The 17916-nt window shown below is 37.1% G+C and overlaps 3 protein-coding genes across 5 annotated transcripts in view; all 3 read left to right on the top strand.

Annotated features, from left to right (window-relative positions):
- Window positions 1-5141, top strand: part of LOC120776159 (prolyl 4-hydroxylase subunit alpha-1) — a 60259-nt gene extending 55118 nt beyond the window's left edge. For all 3 annotated transcript variants that reach the window (XM_040106760.1, XM_040106739.1, XM_040106750.1), the window contains exons 3-10: window positions 2747-2898; window positions 2970-3126; window positions 3192-3379; window positions 3640-3809; window positions 3887-4369; window positions 4429-4494; window positions 4791-4956; window positions 5025-5141. In XM_040106760.1, coding sequence (XP_039962694.1) covers window positions 2747-2898; window positions 2970-3126; window positions 3192-3379; window positions 3640-3809; window positions 3887-4369; window positions 4429-4494; window positions 4791-4956; window positions 5025-5110 — 1468 coding nt within the window. In that variant the 3' untranslated portion in view covers window positions 5111-5141. The remainder of the gene's footprint in view (window positions 1-2746; window positions 2899-2969; window positions 3127-3191; window positions 3380-3639; window positions 3810-3886; window positions 4370-4428; window positions 4495-4790; window positions 4957-5024) is intronic.
- A 3058-nt stretch (window positions 5142-8199) lies between these two features.
- On the top strand, window positions 8200-10736 carry LOC120776154 (prolyl 4-hydroxylase subunit alpha-1-like). Its single transcript, XM_040106707.1, has 7 exons — window positions 8200-8444; window positions 8519-8673; window positions 8823-8979; window positions 9042-10191; window positions 10262-10318; window positions 10381-10546; window positions 10613-10736. The coding sequence occupies exons 1-7, from the start codon at window positions 8200-8202 to the stop codon at window positions 10702-10704; spliced, it is 2022 nt and encodes a 673-aa protein (XP_039962641.1). The 3' UTR covers window positions 10705-10736.
- A 3996-nt stretch (window positions 10737-14732) lies between these two features.
- LOC120771980 (prolyl 4-hydroxylase subunit alpha-1) lies at window positions 14733-17274 on the top strand. Its single transcript, XM_040100373.1, has 7 exons — window positions 14733-14977; window positions 15043-15197; window positions 15507-15663; window positions 15728-16757; window positions 16829-16888; window positions 16951-17116; window positions 17186-17274. The coding sequence occupies exons 1-7, from the start codon at window positions 14733-14735 to the stop codon at window positions 17272-17274; spliced, it is 1902 nt and encodes a 633-aa protein (XP_039956307.1).
- The last annotated feature ends 642 nt before the right edge of the window (window positions 17275-17916 follow it).

The raw sequence follows: 17916 nt of genomic DNA, 5'->3' as shown, positions 1-17916 counted from the left end.
TTTGCATGTGAACAGCTGCTTCAAAGGCACAACCGAAAGGGATTTTTACATCGCATTGTAACTGGCGACGAAAAATGGGTCCACTACGATAATCCTAAGCGTAGAAAGTCATGGGGAAAGCCTGGACATGCCTCCACGTCGACGAGCATTAAGAGAAAAACGGCCACAGTACGAGGAATGGTACGATAAAGTCATTCTCCAGCATGACAATGCTCGGCCTCACGTCGCAAATTTGGTCAAAAAATATTTGGAGACGCTGAAATGGGAGATCTTACCCCACCCGCCGTGTTCTCCAGACGACTGGACTGACACACGGTCTAGCTAACGAGCACTTCAGTTCTTATGAAGAAATCAAAAATTGGATTGATACTTGGATAGACTCGGAAGATGAGAAGTTCTTTCGTCACGGAATACGCATGCTGCCAGAAAGATGGTCAAAAGTAGTAGCTAGCGACGGCCATTTTTGTAACCGTTTTTATACAATAAAGCTTTAAATTTACAAAAAAACAGCGGAAGCAAAGTTGTAGACCAATATCTGAATAGACAAGGGGCTAGACAATCCCTACAAAAAGTCAATTATCATGGCTCTATAGCGTTACAGATTGACTGTAAAATTATGTCTGGGCCAATGATATAAAGCGTGATCCATTTCGAGGTTCCCTACTATTTTTTAAAGAAAAAACATAGAAACTTCAAATTTAATGGGAAATATTTATTATCATTCAAAAGAACATTCTTTGGTATTTATTTTTTGAATATTATCTCTTTCAAATGTTGGCCGCGGCTACGTCTCAGATGGTCCTTTGGTTGAGTCAAATGTTCGATGAGTCCTTCGAGCATTTTGACTGATAGCTGGCGAATGACACGCGTCATTTTTGGCTCCAAAGCCTGAATCGAAACGGAATTGTTCGCATAGACTTTACACATTACATATTCCCCTAGGAAAAAGTTTAATGGTGTGATATCAAATGAACGTGAAATTATCTGTTCAAGGAACTGTTTTCTCAATAAATCCATTGATTGGTGCGATGTGTGGGAAGTGGCGCCGTCTCGTTGAAACCAAATATCACCGAGATCACGAGTTTCTATTTCAGCCAACAAATAGTCGGTTATCATTACACGATAGCGGTCGCCCTTGACGGTCACGTTCTTAATAGATCTAATATACTGGACCGATGATTCCTCAACGTCGAACTTAATATTCTTGAAACTTTTCAAGAGCCCATAGACCGAAGCGATGTCGCTTGGGAAGGTCGAGCGAATTTTGTAATCCCGTAAACCAAGATCCTTTCGCAAAATCTTCCATAAAGTGCATCGTCACAGTTTCGATTATTGTGCGCGATGGCTTCTACGATACTCTGCTCGACATAGCGTCATCAGTGCACACTGTACAGCGCCTCTGAAGTTACTCATTATCTCCAAGAGTAAACTTTAAACCAATCTATGTACTTATGTTTGCTCGAATTACTGATTATGTAGTATATCGAACCACTATTTTAGTAATAAATTTTCGCAATTTGCAAACGTCATTGTCAAAAAGCTTCTCGACTCGTGTAAAAAAACAACGGTTATTAGACCTGTTAATGTTAAATATAGACAAAATTTATGTAATTTTGAGGCTTCAAGATATTGGTCCATAGTTCTCAAGAACCTAAAATGATCTAATTTAAATGGGACCGTGACCATTTATCGGCAAATTGATCTAATTTTGTTCCAGAAGAACTGGAATGGTCTACTTTATGTTGAAATCATCTTTTTTGGACCATGTAGACAAAAAAGTAATAATCTAAAAATACCAGGTCTCTCTGAAAAATTTCAATTGAAATGTATTGTAGAAAGTATTATAAATGAAAATTTTGAAAATTTTGTTTTAAACGTGAAAAGTTTCAGAAAGACTTTGGCAAAGTGTTTGAGAACTCTGTATTTATATATTTTGGAGCAGAGTTGCCAATTATAGTAAAACTAAAACTAAAACTAACTATTATGTTGACAGGTTTCTTCGATTATCGAAGTGTGCCTCACTCCGAATTCTTTCCGACCGAACCAACTGTCAACAAGAGGCCTGAATTATGGGCCCACAACACTTGATTTTTGCATCACGATCAATCGCATACTGCACTGATTCTTCGTTAGTTTTTCACCACATTTTCAAACAATATCGTGCCGCAACCACCCTATTTGCCTGATTTACCCTCATGTGACTTCTGGCTATTCAGCAAACTCAAATGATCGCTTCGGGGAAACCGTTGTCAATTGAAGACATGAAACGTGAATCGCCACTCACATTGAGGGCTATTCCGGAAATTGTCATTAACAACTGTGGCGAGGAATGGGAGAAACGTTGGCACAAGTGTATTGGGGCCAAAGGGTATTACTTCTAGGGGGACGACATAGATTTCGAAGAATAAATAAAGAATTTTAAAATTGTGAACAAAGTTTTACTAGTTTTTGATCATAATAGTATTTTAGAAAGGAAAAATTATGTCGCTATGTTTGAGCTCTGCTCTGCCGTAAAAGTTTTTGCAGGTGAAAGTTACAACAATATTACCCAGTTGATTAAAACATGATAATTTACGAATATAATCGTACATATGTATGTATTTAGAATCGTATTATCTCTTTGTGTTATATTTCTATTTACACTATAATAGTTGTTCGTTCGATTTGCCACTTTAAAAACCGTGGCAGAGATTTAACATAACGGAAATAATTATTTTAATAACACAAATATTTTGCTTATTTACAGTAAGCTTGGCGAATACCAAAGAGAACACGAAGACGCAGCCACAGACATGCCGGCCTATGTCTCAAATCCAATTAACGCATATTTGCTGACAAAACGTTTGACCACCGATTGGCGGCAGGTGGAGAATTTAATGGCGCACGATGTAGGCGTCGGTAGGTTAACGTTTTTAAATGCTTAAATATTTATGCGCCGACTAACCTTTGTGCCTTGGATAACCTTCCAGAATTCCTGACTAATATTACCAACTATAGACATGTCCTGAAGTTTCCATCAGATGAGGACTTAAATGGTGCGGCAGTGGCGTTAATGCGTTTACAAGACACCTATAAGCTAGATACGTCCAGTGTGGCGCGTGGCATGCTCAACGGCATACAGTACAGGTAAGGGAATATTCACATACAAATATATTATTATAATTTACATTCATATTTGCTATATCGTCTAGTACGGCAATGTCTTCAGATGACTGCTTCGAGCTGGGTCGCCAGTCTTATGTCAATCATGATTATTACCACACGGTTTTATGGATGAATGAGGCAATGACACGCCTCCAAGAGGAACCACACAATCAAACGCAAACTTTCACACGCGCTGATATTTTGGAATATCTGGCATTTTCCACCTACAAACAAGGTAACTCAGAGTTTTTCAAACAAAATTTTAATGATTTTAAAAGAAAGTAATTTCGACCACAAAAACAAAAACCAATTGACATATTAAAATTGTTTGTGAGTTTATAAAATCAGCATAAACTTAGGAGAAATTTGAATTCACCAAAATCTAAGTCGTGATCAACCTGTTCTTTATAGCTTGCAACATTTCGTTATCAAGTTTTCATTGCATACTTATAGGCACAGTATGTCAGTACGTCACTCATTCTTAACCCATTACAGGTAACGTTGAAAGCGCACTTACGATGACTAATGAACTGCTGGAATTAACACCCGATCATGAACGCGCTCGTGGTAATAAGGTGTTCTACGAGAAGGAAATTGCCGAGCTTAAAGCTGAAAGTAAAGTTAAAGGTGACGATGGCAGTGACAGCACACCGGTCTCCGACTTGGTGGGTACTTTGTGATTTAACAATAGAAAACTAACAAATTGCTTACACAAACCTTTCCCTACACTCCTTGATTACAGCCCATCAGCAAAGGTGATCCCAGCTTATATACTTTCAACGAGCGCAAATCCTACGAAATGCTTTGTCGTGGCGAATTGAAGCCGTCGCCAGCGGATTTGCGACCATTACGCTGTCGCTATGTGAATAATAATGTGCCGTTCCTGCGTTTAGGACCACTTAAGCTCGAAGAAGCCTACTTGGATCCATACATTGTGATCTATCATGACGTCATGCAAGATAACGAGATTGAGTTGATTAAGAAGATGGCACGTCCGCGCTTCCGTCGCGCTACGGTACAGAATTCGGTGACTGGTGAATTGGAAACCGCTAATTATCGCATCAGTAAATCGGCTTGGTTACGCACAGAAGAGCACGAGATCATTGAGAATATTGTGCAACGCACGGAGGATATGACGGGTCTGGATATGAGTGTGGCGGAAGAATTGCAAGTTGTGAACTATGGCATAGGGGGACACTATGAGCCACACTTTGATTTTGCGAGGGTGCGTAAGAGTATAATATAATTATAATTCGGAAAGTAATTAATTGGAATATTTTACAGAAAGATGAAGTTCGTGCTTTCCAAGGGCTCAATACTGGCAACCGCATTGCTACGGTGCTCTTCTATGTGAGTATGTTTGAATTACAAAGGATAAGTGTTTATTATGAGAGGGTGAGCTGAGTTTATTTTCGATATAGTTATACCTTTATCCATTGTTGTAGTTTTGTGATATTGTCTGAGAATGAGAGAGTACACATTTGTGCGGTTTGGGGTTCGAACGAAATCTGAGGTCTAATCCTACATTCGTTTAAATTTTTCACAAAAATTACAGCCTTAAAATTGTTTTCGAATATGCTCTAAACGAGTACATAAATAACTTAACATTTATTTCATATTCTTTCCTTATATTTCATACCTTACAGATGAGCGACGTAGAACAAGGTGGCGCCACCGTCTTCACAAATATACGCATTGCTTTGTGGCCCAAGAAGGGATCGGCTGCTTTTTGGTACAATTTGCACAAATCCGGTGAAGGCGATTACAGAACTCGTCATGCCGCCTGCCCCGTTCTTACAGGCTCTAAATGGGGTAAGAAAAAATGCCAATATATCAATTTACAATGAAATTTATAATCTTCGATATTGAATATTTTTCAGTTTCCAACAAATGGATACATGAACGAAATCAAGAGTTTCGTCGCCCTTGTGGGCTTGAACCGGATCATGGCGAGTTTGCAATCTAGTGTAAAAATTAAAAAATATACAAAACAACAATAGAAGCTTAAATCAGCAGATTGATTGGACTTGTTATCAGTACTAGGACTTGGACTTAGCTGACAATTTCTAAACATACTAACTTATTTTACAAGCTCTATGGCTCAGCTTTACTTTCTTATACACATTGAACTTGTTTAAAACCATTTTAGAATCTCTGCCAAAAATTGTGTGCAATGAACTCGTTAGAAAATTCGAATTTAAATTGAACGCGGCATTCAAAAAATATTCACCAGCAGGAATGTATTTAGACAATATGTGAGGATTCATCCGAGAAATTCGATATGCCATTTTATAAATGCCGAAAATTTCTGGAGTGCTATCCGGACTGCATGTAAATTTAGTGAATTTAGATGCTTAATTGTTAAGTACTTTTTTATTCTACTTATATGTGTATGTATGTATTTAGTTTTCATATGAAATTTTATAAATTATGTAAATATAGAATGAATTAGAAATGTTTTAAAATACACTTTTTTTACTGTACTATGGTGAAGTGATATATGTAAGTATATACATATATTTATGTAGGTATCACATAAATTCTGTCAAATCATGAGGGTTTTTCTAGTGGCGGTCGTGTTTCGCAGACATTGTGACACCCCCAAATGTATTTACCGAATGTATTTACATATACGGAGATTAGTAAAAGTAGTAGGATTGAGTTGATTTAAAAAATATATTGAACGAATCGTTACAATTCTTTAAAAACTTTCAAAATAGGCTCCTTCTGCGTCAATGCAGCGCGATTTCCAAGCATTAAAGGCAGCACGAAAGTCATTCTCCGCAATAGCCTTGAGAGCCGTGGTGCATGCTGCTTGGATCCCCTCAGTCGTCTCAAAATGCTTGACTTTTATCTGCGTTTTCAGGCAAGGAAACAAAAAATAGTCCTGGATCTATGACTCGTTACCTGTGATTTCGTTATTCGAAAATTGGGGGTTTTCACAAATGTTCAAATTTTCTGGTCACACTTCCCTCGCCACAATTTCTGGTCGTCCTTTGAGCCCTTTTGGGACCATCTTCGCGCACACCTTCAGCATGCTCAAATGCTCCGCCAGAATGTCATGAACCGAATATTTTGATAAATTTAACATCTGGGCAAGTAAACGAATATTTAGTCGACGGTCTGAGTTCAAAACTTCGCGGCTGAAGAAAATCAGTCCTATTACTTTCCGGACAAACTTTGTAAACGAAATAATTTCGTTTAAAATTCAGCGTGCATTTCCATTTGCAGCACATTGGATTTACATTTCACTTCGCTAATTTCTGCAGGGTCAGCATTTTTATACCCTGAACAGGGTATATTAAGTTTGTCACGAAGCTTGTAACACCCAGAAGGAATCGTCGGAGACCCAATAAAGTATATATACAAATGATCAGAATGTCGAGCTGAGTCGATTTAGCCATGTCCGTCTGTCCGTCTGTCTGTCTGTCCGTCTGTCTGTATATATACGAACTAGTCTCTCAGTTTTTAAGATATCTTTTTGAAATTTTGCAAAAATCATTTTCTCTTCAAGAAGCTGCTCATTTGTCGGAACGGCCGATATCGGGCCACTATAACATATAGCTGCCATACAAACTGAACGATCGGAATCAAATGCTTGTATGGAAAAATTTCACATTTGACAAGATATATTCACGAAATTTTGGTATATATCATTTCCTAAAGCAACAATGTAATCTCCGAAGAAAATGTTCAGATCGATTGATAATAGCATATAGCTGCCATACAAACTAAACATATAGTTACTAACACAAATGCACCTGTGAAGGGTATTTAGCTTCGGTGCAACCGAAGTTAACGTTTTTTCTTGTTTATACTATATAGTATACCTGACACTTGCTGCTTCGAATTCAAAAACCTTCATAATTTTAAAATTCTAAATTTAATCTTCATACTTGTAATCTACGTCGTCCCCCCAAAGTAGTCCCCTTTGGCTCCAATACACTTATGCCAACGTTTGCTCCGATCCTCAAAATAGTTGTTAAAGTCAAATTCCGGTTTCTCCGGGGCGGTCGTTTGAGTTTGCTGAATAGCCAGAAGTTACACGGAGCTAAATAAGGCGTATACGGTAGTCGCGGCACGATATTGGTTGGAAATTTGGAGAAAAACTCACGAATAATCAATGCAGTATGCGGCAGTGATTGATCGTGGTGCAAAGACCAAGGGTTGTGGGCCCGTAATTCCGGCCTCTTGTTGACAGTTGGGCCGGTCGAAAGGAATACGGAGTGCAGCACGACTCGTTAATCGACAAAAACTGTCAACATAACGCTGATTTTTGACCTGCTTTGAGGTGGTTTTTTCAACTTCGGCTCACCTTTGCCGCGATATTCGGCCGATTGATCGTCTGTTTTCAGGTCTTAAGCATGGATCCAAGACTCAGCGCCAGTAATAACGTTTCATGGCATTTTGGTAGTCAGAAAGCATTCCTTTACAGACATCGATTCTCAAGCACCAGTTCCTTTATTTTATTAAAGTGTTGCTCATCAGTTGAGAGTCTTGCTATTTTTTGCCCACAGCAGACATATGTATGTATGTATATATCTGATTATTCATAGAAAAATCAAATATTTGTGTCTAAATATTGATTTCATACTAAATTAAGCAATCAGATAAACTACACAGTGCTTAACTATTCCCAAAAAAAATATGTATATATATGTATATACATAAATACTTACATGTACATATACACATTTTATTTACAGTAGATAAACTTTCGTATAAATTTAAAATACATATGTATGTATGTAATTCACAAAAATAAAATATATAAATTGTATTTAGATAAGTGCATATCAACACATAATATGTCTGCCGCTATAATGTATAAAAAAGTTTATTATGTGTATGTATGTACATACATACATATGCACACCGGTCTTAAACAAATTAAAACACCTGTACATAACTGTGGTGTGAACGACTTACTCTGAGCTACGCTTCCCTAATCGTCACTTCCCAACTCGTGAAAATACTTCACTTTTCATTTCCAGAACAGTATTGAAAGTGACAAGAACTAAAACCGCCAACAGACGAGTGCAGAAAGTCTGAAGAATGACTTCGCAAGCGCAACTTCAAATTGTAACCAAACGAAAACTCAACCTTAACGGTAAAATAGGCAAAACACTTCACTGCCACCTTGCTGCAATCTTCATCGCACTTTGGACTGTCACGTGCCAAGCTGAGTACTTCTCATCAATCGACAGCATACCAGCGCTGGCAATCGCAGAGGAAGATTTAATAGAGTGGTATAGGAATTTTCTCGATACTCAGGAGCAGGATTTTGCCGTCTATCGCAAGTTGGTGCAAAGTTATTACTACGGCCAGCCGTATTACTTAAGTAACTGTATTGTACAAATTATGTAAATTTCAGTTTCATAGAAAGAGTAAAGGAGGAGCATGAATTGGCGCTGGAGGATCCAGAAGCCTACCTGGGTAACCCTATAAATGCATACAAATTAATTAAACGAACTGTAGTGGACTGGGCTACAATAGCGGGAAATGTGCGGAACAGTACAGCTCTGCAAGGTGAGTGCGCAGTATTTTTTTAACTCTCTCCCTGCACTCGCAAATGTTTAAATAAACGCCACGTAGCGTTGATGACTGCATTCTCTATCAAATTTTTATTAAACTTTCCATTCATACTAGCTTATAAATATATTTTTTTTAAAACGTAGCACTTAAGGCAAACCTGACGTCGTTGACTGCGGCAATGTCTCTCCCTGACATAAGTGAACTACGCGGTGCGGCCAAGGGTTTGGGTCGCCTACAGACCATGTATAATTTAAAAACGCCTGACTTGGCAGATGGTGTCATCAATGGCGTATATTATGGGTGAGCGAAATTCAAAATATAAATTATGGAATTACAAAGTTGACATCCCCTTATTTCTGAAGTTCGGAACTTTCTGCATACGAATGTTTTGAAATCGGAAGCAATCTTTTCGAAGCTAAGGAATATCCGTTGGCTAAAGAATGGCTCCAGTTAGTATTGAACCTCATTTATGAAGGTGACACTGCGAGATTTAAGACTTCAGGTGATTTTGATGGTGATTTTGACGGTGATGTTGACGGTGAAGAGATCACAGAGCCAGAAGCAAATGCAGTGAGTGGAATAGAAGATACAATACAACAAACAAAAGAGGCTCTTGATACAGAGATATGCAGAAATTGCGCAGAATATGACGACGAGTATGACAATGAAGGAGTAGGGGATGATGACGACGACGACGACGATGAAGATGATGGGATGGAAGATCTTATTTATGAACCACGATATGGTGTATTTGCTCCTGTGGTATTGTACGATTGGGACAAAAATGGCAACATAATAAATCAAACTGACATTGAAAGAAGTGACAACCTCAAAAACGAAACATCTGCAATCGATCCAGATTCTGTAGCAAACAAATTGTTAAATGAAACACTAGAATATTTAGCGCTTACCAGTTTAGAGTTGGGCGAACGAAAGGAAATGAAGATTTACATTAATGAAATCTTAGATATAAATCCGGAACACGCTTTCAAAGATCTGCTACTTTTTATGAATGCAAAAGAAACACAAAATCGCGCCGCTTTCGACAGTCTGATTGATTTGCAGCGTTACGAATGGTTTGCGAACTACTCACGCTTGTGTCAAGGTGAACAAGTGGAGCAAAAAGAACGCCACCAACTCAAGTGCAAATTAGATACTCATAATCACCCACTATTCATATTGGCACCCTTGCAAAAAGAAGAATTACATGCTGATCCCGAAATTATCATGTACCATGGTCTACTAAGTGATAAACATATTGACGATGTACTTGAACAGTCCGAAGCACATATGGTGCGTTCACGTGTTGGCGGTGTCGATGAATATACGGTTCGCGATGTGCGCGTCAGCCAACAAACTTGGCTAACCTATCATAGTCCAACGCTAAAATACATCCATCGTACGGTGTCGGCAATAAGTGGTTTTGACTTATCAAATGCTGAAGACATGCAGGTGGCAAATTATGGCATCGGCGGACAGTACGATCCGCACCACGACTTTTTCGACAACTTTGTATGTAAACAAAAAATATTTTAAAATCGGAAATGCTTAATATTTTAATTTTAATAACTCATTTGAACAGGATCATAAAGCTAAATCTCCATGGATTGGAAATCGCATAGCAACACATTTATTCTTTGTATGTTCAATTTTGCCCTGTCTGCTTTTATGAATTCTTTTAATAATTGTCATTATTAACAGGCTTCTGACGTCGAGCAGGGCGGTTATACCGTGTTTCCTCTCTTGAATGTTTATGCAAAACCCGTTAAGGGTTCGATGGTTATGTGGCGTAACTTGCACAAGTCTCTGGATCCCGACAGACGTACTCTGCATGCCGGCTGTCCTGTAGTCAAGGGCACTAAGCGAAGTAAGCTCTAAATATAATACATACAGACACAATAGAAATAAATAAATTATATATTTTACTACACAGTTTGCAACATTTGGGTGCGTTCTGGATATCAGGAATTCAGTCATCCCTGTGGTTTAGTGCGTGACAACTACAAGTCAGCTCATGTAAAATAGATATAATAAATATATATATGTATGTATATGGTATATTGTAGTTAAGTTTTAATAATTCACTTTTTATCTAAGTCAGCGAATAAATAAATCCCTAAAATATCGATAAATTTTCAAATAAAGAATGAAACATTTCGAGGTTTTCTACTTTTGTAAAGAAAAAAACACAGAAACTTGAAATTTAATGGGAATGTTTATTATCATTCGATATAACATTCTTTGGCATTTATTTTTTGAATAATTTCTCTTTCAAATGTCGGCCGCGGCTACGTCTCAGATGGTCCATCCGTTGAGTCTAATTTTTGATGACTCGTTCGAGCATTTTGGCTGGTAACTGGCGAATGACCCGCGTTATGTTTTGCTCCAAGGTCTGAATCGAAGCGAGATTGTCCGCACAGACTTATCCGCACAAGGAAAAATCTAACGGTGTAAGATCACTCGATCTTGGTGACCAATCGACCGACCCAAAATGTGAAATTATCTGCTCACCGTAGTGTTCTCTCAATAAATCCATTGATTAATGCGATCTGTGGAAATCTGTGGAAATGTCGCTGAGATCGCTTCAATTTCAGGCATCAAATAGTTGGTTATAATGATGCGATAATTGTCGCCATTGAATTTTATGTTGTCACCAGCATCATTTTTTAAGAAATATGGAGTAATGATTCCACCGGCTCTCAAACCACACTAAGCCGTTGGTTTTTTGGATGAAATGACAGCTTTTCTCTTCACGCTGCTCTTCTTCGTTGCCAAATGCGATGCAATTTTGTTTACATACACATTCAGCCAGAAAAAGGCCTCATCGTTGAAAAAAATTTGCCTCGAAAACTTCTTGGAACTTTTCAAGAGCCCATAAAGCGAAGCGATGGCGCTTGGGAAGGTCAATGGGCTTCATTTCTTAACACAAACTGTATATTATACGCTTGCAATTTAAGATCTCGTCGTAAAATGCGGCAAGTCGTTCCATACGTCATACGAACGGCGCCGAATCAACTCTCCATTGTCTTCATGTATACTCTCAGCTACGGCTGCTATATTTTTTTCACTGCGTGCTGGACGTGGTCTATTCGGTCGAATATTATCCAATAAGGAATGCTGGGTCTCGAGATGGTGTTGCGAATAGTACGCTCAGTATGCCGATTATGTTGATCATAAGTTGAACGAAGCGCGCGAAACACATTATTTAAAGAACGTAAATTTTATTAATAAAGTTGAACGATTTGTAAAAGCATAAGTCTTCCAAGATGAAATGCCAAACAAAACTAAAGAAAAATAACATGACAGCTTTGCACGACTCACGCGTGATCTGTAAACAGGCTATTGAAAAAAGTACCTCTACTTGGATCACCCGTATTCTAGCACCCTTTTATTTATTAATTTCCTACACACAAGAGAACAGAAAATACATATTTAAAATTCAATACATATGTAAGAATTGATGTTAAAAATTAGACCGGGTTTTGTTTGTTTGGGGTCACACTTGTTTCATATTTACTTAAAAAACTCAGACAAACGGCAATGTCATTTTGGTACGTATTATGGCTTTTAATTCAACTGAATATTGCTGTTGTCGGAGCATAGAACTCGAAGAACGCTGCGAAACTAAACCTCCTCATTTTCTTCGCTGGAGTAAAATTGGAATTCACAAGTTAAGCTCTGTGCATACAATAAGAACCTATGGTTATATGGCCAGGTCAATCAATCACCACTTGGAATTTATTGAAAACGCTAAAAGATTCAACAGAAGTCATAGTAAGATTTCGGATCGTTTTCTAATCAACGAAAGCCAAATTCTGTGAACTCAAAAGTTCTCAGTTGCGAATTTCCTTAGAAAATGTCTATTGCTTTTTTTTTTAAATTTTTCATTATTTTTCATAATCGAATGATTATAATAACTAATCGTAACTACCAGTTTTTTTCTATCTTAAAAAAATTTATATGACAATACAATTTGCGATAATTTAAAAAAGAAACATACACATTTTTTTTTAATATTTCAAGTTTTGGCACAAGATCCACTATATTTTGGATTGTTTCAAAATTTACTTGAATATATCGCACATTTTACTAAATTAAGTCAAACTTTTCTAAACTTTTAGGTTACTTTTTGTCACTTTAACTTTGGAAGTAGCCCAAAGGCTCTCGACTGGATTGAGATCGGAACTATTATCTGACCAGTAAAAACGAGCTATTGATTCTTTTCGCAAATATTTTGTTACCATGAAAGTCATCGTAAACTTTCGGGCTGTGGAAATAGTCATAATTAGAAAGGGGATATGGTCTAAAGTTTGTTGAGACTTTTCCGAATTTACAGTTCTATCAATTAGTACTCAATATCCGGCCTATATTAAAAACGAAAACGAAGAATAAACAAAGATCCGTGTATTTTAGCCCACTGTAGCCTTATTTGACGCATTTTAAGAGTCAAAATGATTTTTTTTTGATCGGCGCTCATTAAATCCTGCCCCCTAGGCGTCGGTCGACAGTGCGGGTGCTCATTTCGATTTCATTCGTTTGGACGCAGTTGCTTTTAGTTCTTCCTCTATCTTACAGTTTTAAGTCGATTTGACATGCTTAGACGCTTCAGAATACGACCCTGATGGTGGTTAGTCTTCTTTTTCCTTGCAGTGGCGGAGTTTTGTTTAAGAGTACCAGTTTTTTTCAAAATTATGTATTCAAAAAATATTCGTATGATTTACTTTAGCACTTATTTCAGGCAGGCTTAATTTCTTCGACCGCATTAATAACGCTTCAGGAACATTAAGCCCAAATGGGAAAGAAAATATAATACTTAATATATGTATAAGTTGGGGTAGATTACATTGGCTGGCTTTCACGGCATAGATAGACCTACAGGTTCTTTATAGAACTGATCTCCGACCCCATAGTGCCGATTTAAATTTCGCGTTTGACTCTCATACGGTACATTTACGATGTAAAGTCAACTTGAGGGACCGAGATTACTATGTTATGTTGGGCATAATAGACAAGTTAGTTAAGTTACACCAATTTTCGAAAAATAGTTGATATTAGAGCAATGAGATGTGTCTAGTTTGATTCGAAATATTTATGTTTGTGATGTAATAAATTTATTGATGCTAGAATTAAATATTGTGAAATGAAATATTGTAATGTTATTCTAAGCGGCGTTATATTGGGAGTTTGTTTCAGTTCGGATTTTACCGCTTGTTTTAATGACGTGAAAAAATTTTTAATATTCTATGAACCATGTTGGAAAAGTTTGAAATATTTCATTTCAATCGTTCTCTTTGAATTTTTTAAGTGTAATATTTTCCCCAAAGAAATTTAAAAAATATTGAGTCCCATAAAAATTGTACTGGATATAATGAATTATTGCTGCGATACCATTCCATTTTAAAAGGGGCTTGCAACTTTCACAACTAAGCAAATGTGAATTGGTTTCCATAACAATATTAGTTATATTTTACCCTATATTATTGTTCTTAACAAATATAATAGGTCAGCTTTTTTTCTAATTATAGAATAGATATAAATACATATATGTATACATACTTGAATATTTGAAGTAAAGTTAATTATTTGTCTAATTCACGCTAGACACATTTGTATTTTGTTTACGTCATTTACTTGACTCCAAATATTGAGTTCATACAAAGCTCAGCATTTAGATTTCAAATAAACAGTGCTTGACAACTTTCAAAAAATATTAGACACTCACATAAATATATAGTATGTAAATTTGAAAAACATATGTATTTCATAAAAAATATGTGCATTTACATATGTAAGTCCGTCCCGATCAACACATGGTTTCCATATCATTTATCCATACTGATAGTAAATAGAAGTGTATATAACATATGCACAAACATACATAAGCCTTAAGTAAACTTAAACAACTGCACATAACCGTCGTGTAAACGACTACTCTTAGCCACACTTTCCTCATCGTCATAACTGTAAGTGAAAAATGCCTTCTCATTTAAAGAACAGTAGTGGAAGCGTCAAGAACCGAAACATCCGACAGACGAGTGAAGAAATTCTGAAGAATGACTTCGCAAACACAACTTCGAATTATAACCAAACCAATGCCTAAAGTTAGAGCTAAAATAGGCACAATTCTTCACTGCTACCTGCTACTGCTCTTCATCGCACTTTGGACTGTCACGTGTCAAGCTGAGTACTTCTCATCAACCGACACCCTACCAGTGCTGGCAATCGCAGAGGAAGATTTAATACAATGGTTTAGGCATTTGCTCGATTCTCAGGCGCAGGATTTTGCTGTCTATCGCGAGTGTGTGCAAAGTTATTACAATGACCAGCCTTATTGCATAACTAACGGTATTGTATCTATTTCAGTTTCATAGAGAGAGTAAAGGAGAAGCATGCACTGGCGCTTGAGGATCCAGAAGCCTATTTGGGTAACCCTATAAATGCTTACAAATTAATTAAACGAACTGTAGTGGACTGGGCTATAATAACGGAAAATGTAGGGTACAACAAAGGCCTGAAAGGTGAGTTCGAAAATTTAGTTAGAAATTGCCGCGTTCGTTAGTTCCTAGTGATTGGCTTCATCACAATAGGTGTTCCAGAAAGACCAATAATTTAGAAAACTATCCAATTATTTGTGATAATTCATTTATAATATAGCAGACCAATATAATAAGAATTGGGACTGTCCAAAACATCCTTAATACAATTTGTGACATGATTCTTAACACTGTGTCGAAACTAGGTATCGGATTGACTACTTTTTTTTATAATAAATTAATTAACTTTTCCCTTCCTACTTAATTAATTGAAATATATTTTCCAAAACGTAGCACTCAAGGCAAACCTGACAACGCTGACTGCGGAAACATCTTTTCCTGAGTTAAGTGAACTACGCGGTGCGGCTAAAGGTTTGGGGCGTCTGCAGATCATGTATAATTTAAGTGCGACTGATTTGGCAGATGGCATTATCAATGGCGTTAATTACAAGTAAGTAAATTTAGAAAGAAAAATTTAATTGTGGAACAAAGTTAATATCACGCTATTTCTCTAGTTCCGAACTCTCTATCGACGAGTGCTTTGAAATCGGAAGCAATCTTTTCGAAGCTAAGGAATATATTTTAGCAAAAGAATGGCTACAGTTAGTATTGAAGCTGCTAAAGATTGGTGAAAATGCGAGTATTCAGACTTCAGAAAAGGATTTTGTTGGTGAAGAGTACACAGATGATAAACTAATGCAAGCAGAAAATGAAATGAGTGAAATGTTTTCAAATCTGCAAAGTAATGCTGACGATTTTGACGACAACAATGAAAATGATATCGGCGAACACTTGGCATTTTACGAATTGGATGAAGAAGGTAATATAATTAATGAAAGTGATAATGAAAGAAGCGACAACCATGAAGAAAAACCAACTGCGCCCAAGCAAGATTCGAAAGCAAAGAAAATATTAATCGAAACACTGGAATATTTGACACTCGCCAACTTTGAGTTGGATCAACAAGATGAAATGCAAGTTTACCTTAACAAAATCTTGGAAATAAATCCAGAACATGTTTTCAAAGATCTACTAGTTTACAAGCATACTAAAGAGCCACAAAATCAAACTGATTCCGAAAGTTTCAGTGTTTTGCAAAAGCAGGAATGGTTTGCGAACTACTCACGTTTGTGTCAAGGTAAACAAGTGGAGCAAAGGGAACTGCATCAACTCAAGTGTACATTAGATACTCGAAATCACCCACTATTCATATTGGCACCCTTGCGAAAGGAGGCATTGCTTGCAGATCCCGAAATTGTCGTGTATCATGGACTGCTAAGCGATAAACACCTTGATGATATACTTGAACAGTCCGAAGCACATATGGTGCGTTCATGTGTTGGCGGTGCAAATATACATTTGGTTCGTGATGAACGCGTCAGCCAACAAGCTTGGCTATCATATAATAGTTCAACTACAAAATACATCTATCGTACGGTATCGGCTATAACTGGTTTCGACTTAACTAATGCGGAATATATGCAGGTGGCAAATTATGGCATCGGCGGACAGTACGATCCGCATCGCGACTACTTCGACGTACAAGTATGTGAACAAAAGTTGATTTAAAATCGAATTTATTTGATCAATGTTTTAATTTTCTCGACTCATTTCAGGATCCCTCTGCAGAAGGTCTCCCATGGATAGGAAATCGCATAGGAACTCATTTATTCTTTGTATGTTCAATTATGCACTGTCTACTTATATGAATTCTTTTAATAATTGTCATTATTAACAGGCTTCTGACGTCGAGCAGGGCGGTTATACCGTGTTTCCTCTCTTGAATGTTTATGCAAAACCCGTTAAGGGTTCGATGGTTATGTGGCGTAACTTGCATAAGTCTCTGGACCTTGACAAACGTACTCTGCATGCCGGCTGCCCTGTAATCAAGGGCACCAAGCGAAGTAAGCTCTAAATATAATACATACATACACAGTTGAAATAACTAAATAATATATTAATTTACTTCATAGTTTGTAACATTTGGGTACATTCTGGTTATCAGGAATTCAGTCATCCCTGTGGTTTAGTGAATGACTACTACAAATCGGCTCATATATGACTCAAGTAAAAGTATATATATGTACTTGTATATATGTTCTTAAGTAAACTAATAAATATTCTTATAAAATAGCAACAAATTGTCTGATAAATGTGTTTGGAACAGAAAAACACATATTCAAAAGCAAATACTATATGTACATACGACTATGTGTCGATATTAAAAATTAGGCTGGGTTTGTTAGTTTAAAGTCGCACTTGTTTGTAAAGACCTTAAAAAACTCAGAAAAACATCACCATTACTCGCACGTCAATTAAAACATTGTGACAAAAATGTACCAGGAAATTGTAAATAAAACTCAAAATGTTTAATTGCTCATCAATATTTATTTTGTTGCCTTCAAAGTAATCTCCACGAGATGCAATACACGTATGCCAATGATTTTTCCAGTCCTCGAAACATTTTTCAAAAGCACTTTTTGGGATGGCCTACAGCTCCTTCAGCGATTTTTTTAATCTCTTTGATCGACTGAAAACGGGTTCCACGGAGCGCCAATTTAAAATCATCAACTCATTCAGTTTATCGGGACGAGGGGAGCAAGAACACGTTTCATACCCAATTTCCACCAAATCTTTCGAACGGACTCGCAAGAGATGTTGAGCTCTCTTGCCATCACGCTAACGCTTCATTGACGATTTTCAA

The sequence above is a fragment of the Bactrocera tryoni genome, chromosome 1, assembly GCF_016617805.1.
Source record: "Bactrocera tryoni isolate S06 chromosome 1, CSIRO_BtryS06_freeze2, whole genome shotgun sequence".
Taxonomy (NCBI): Eukaryota; Metazoa; Arthropoda; class Insecta; order Diptera; family Tephritidae; genus Bactrocera; species Bactrocera tryoni.
This window is presented reverse-complemented; position numbering and strand designations above follow the sequence as displayed.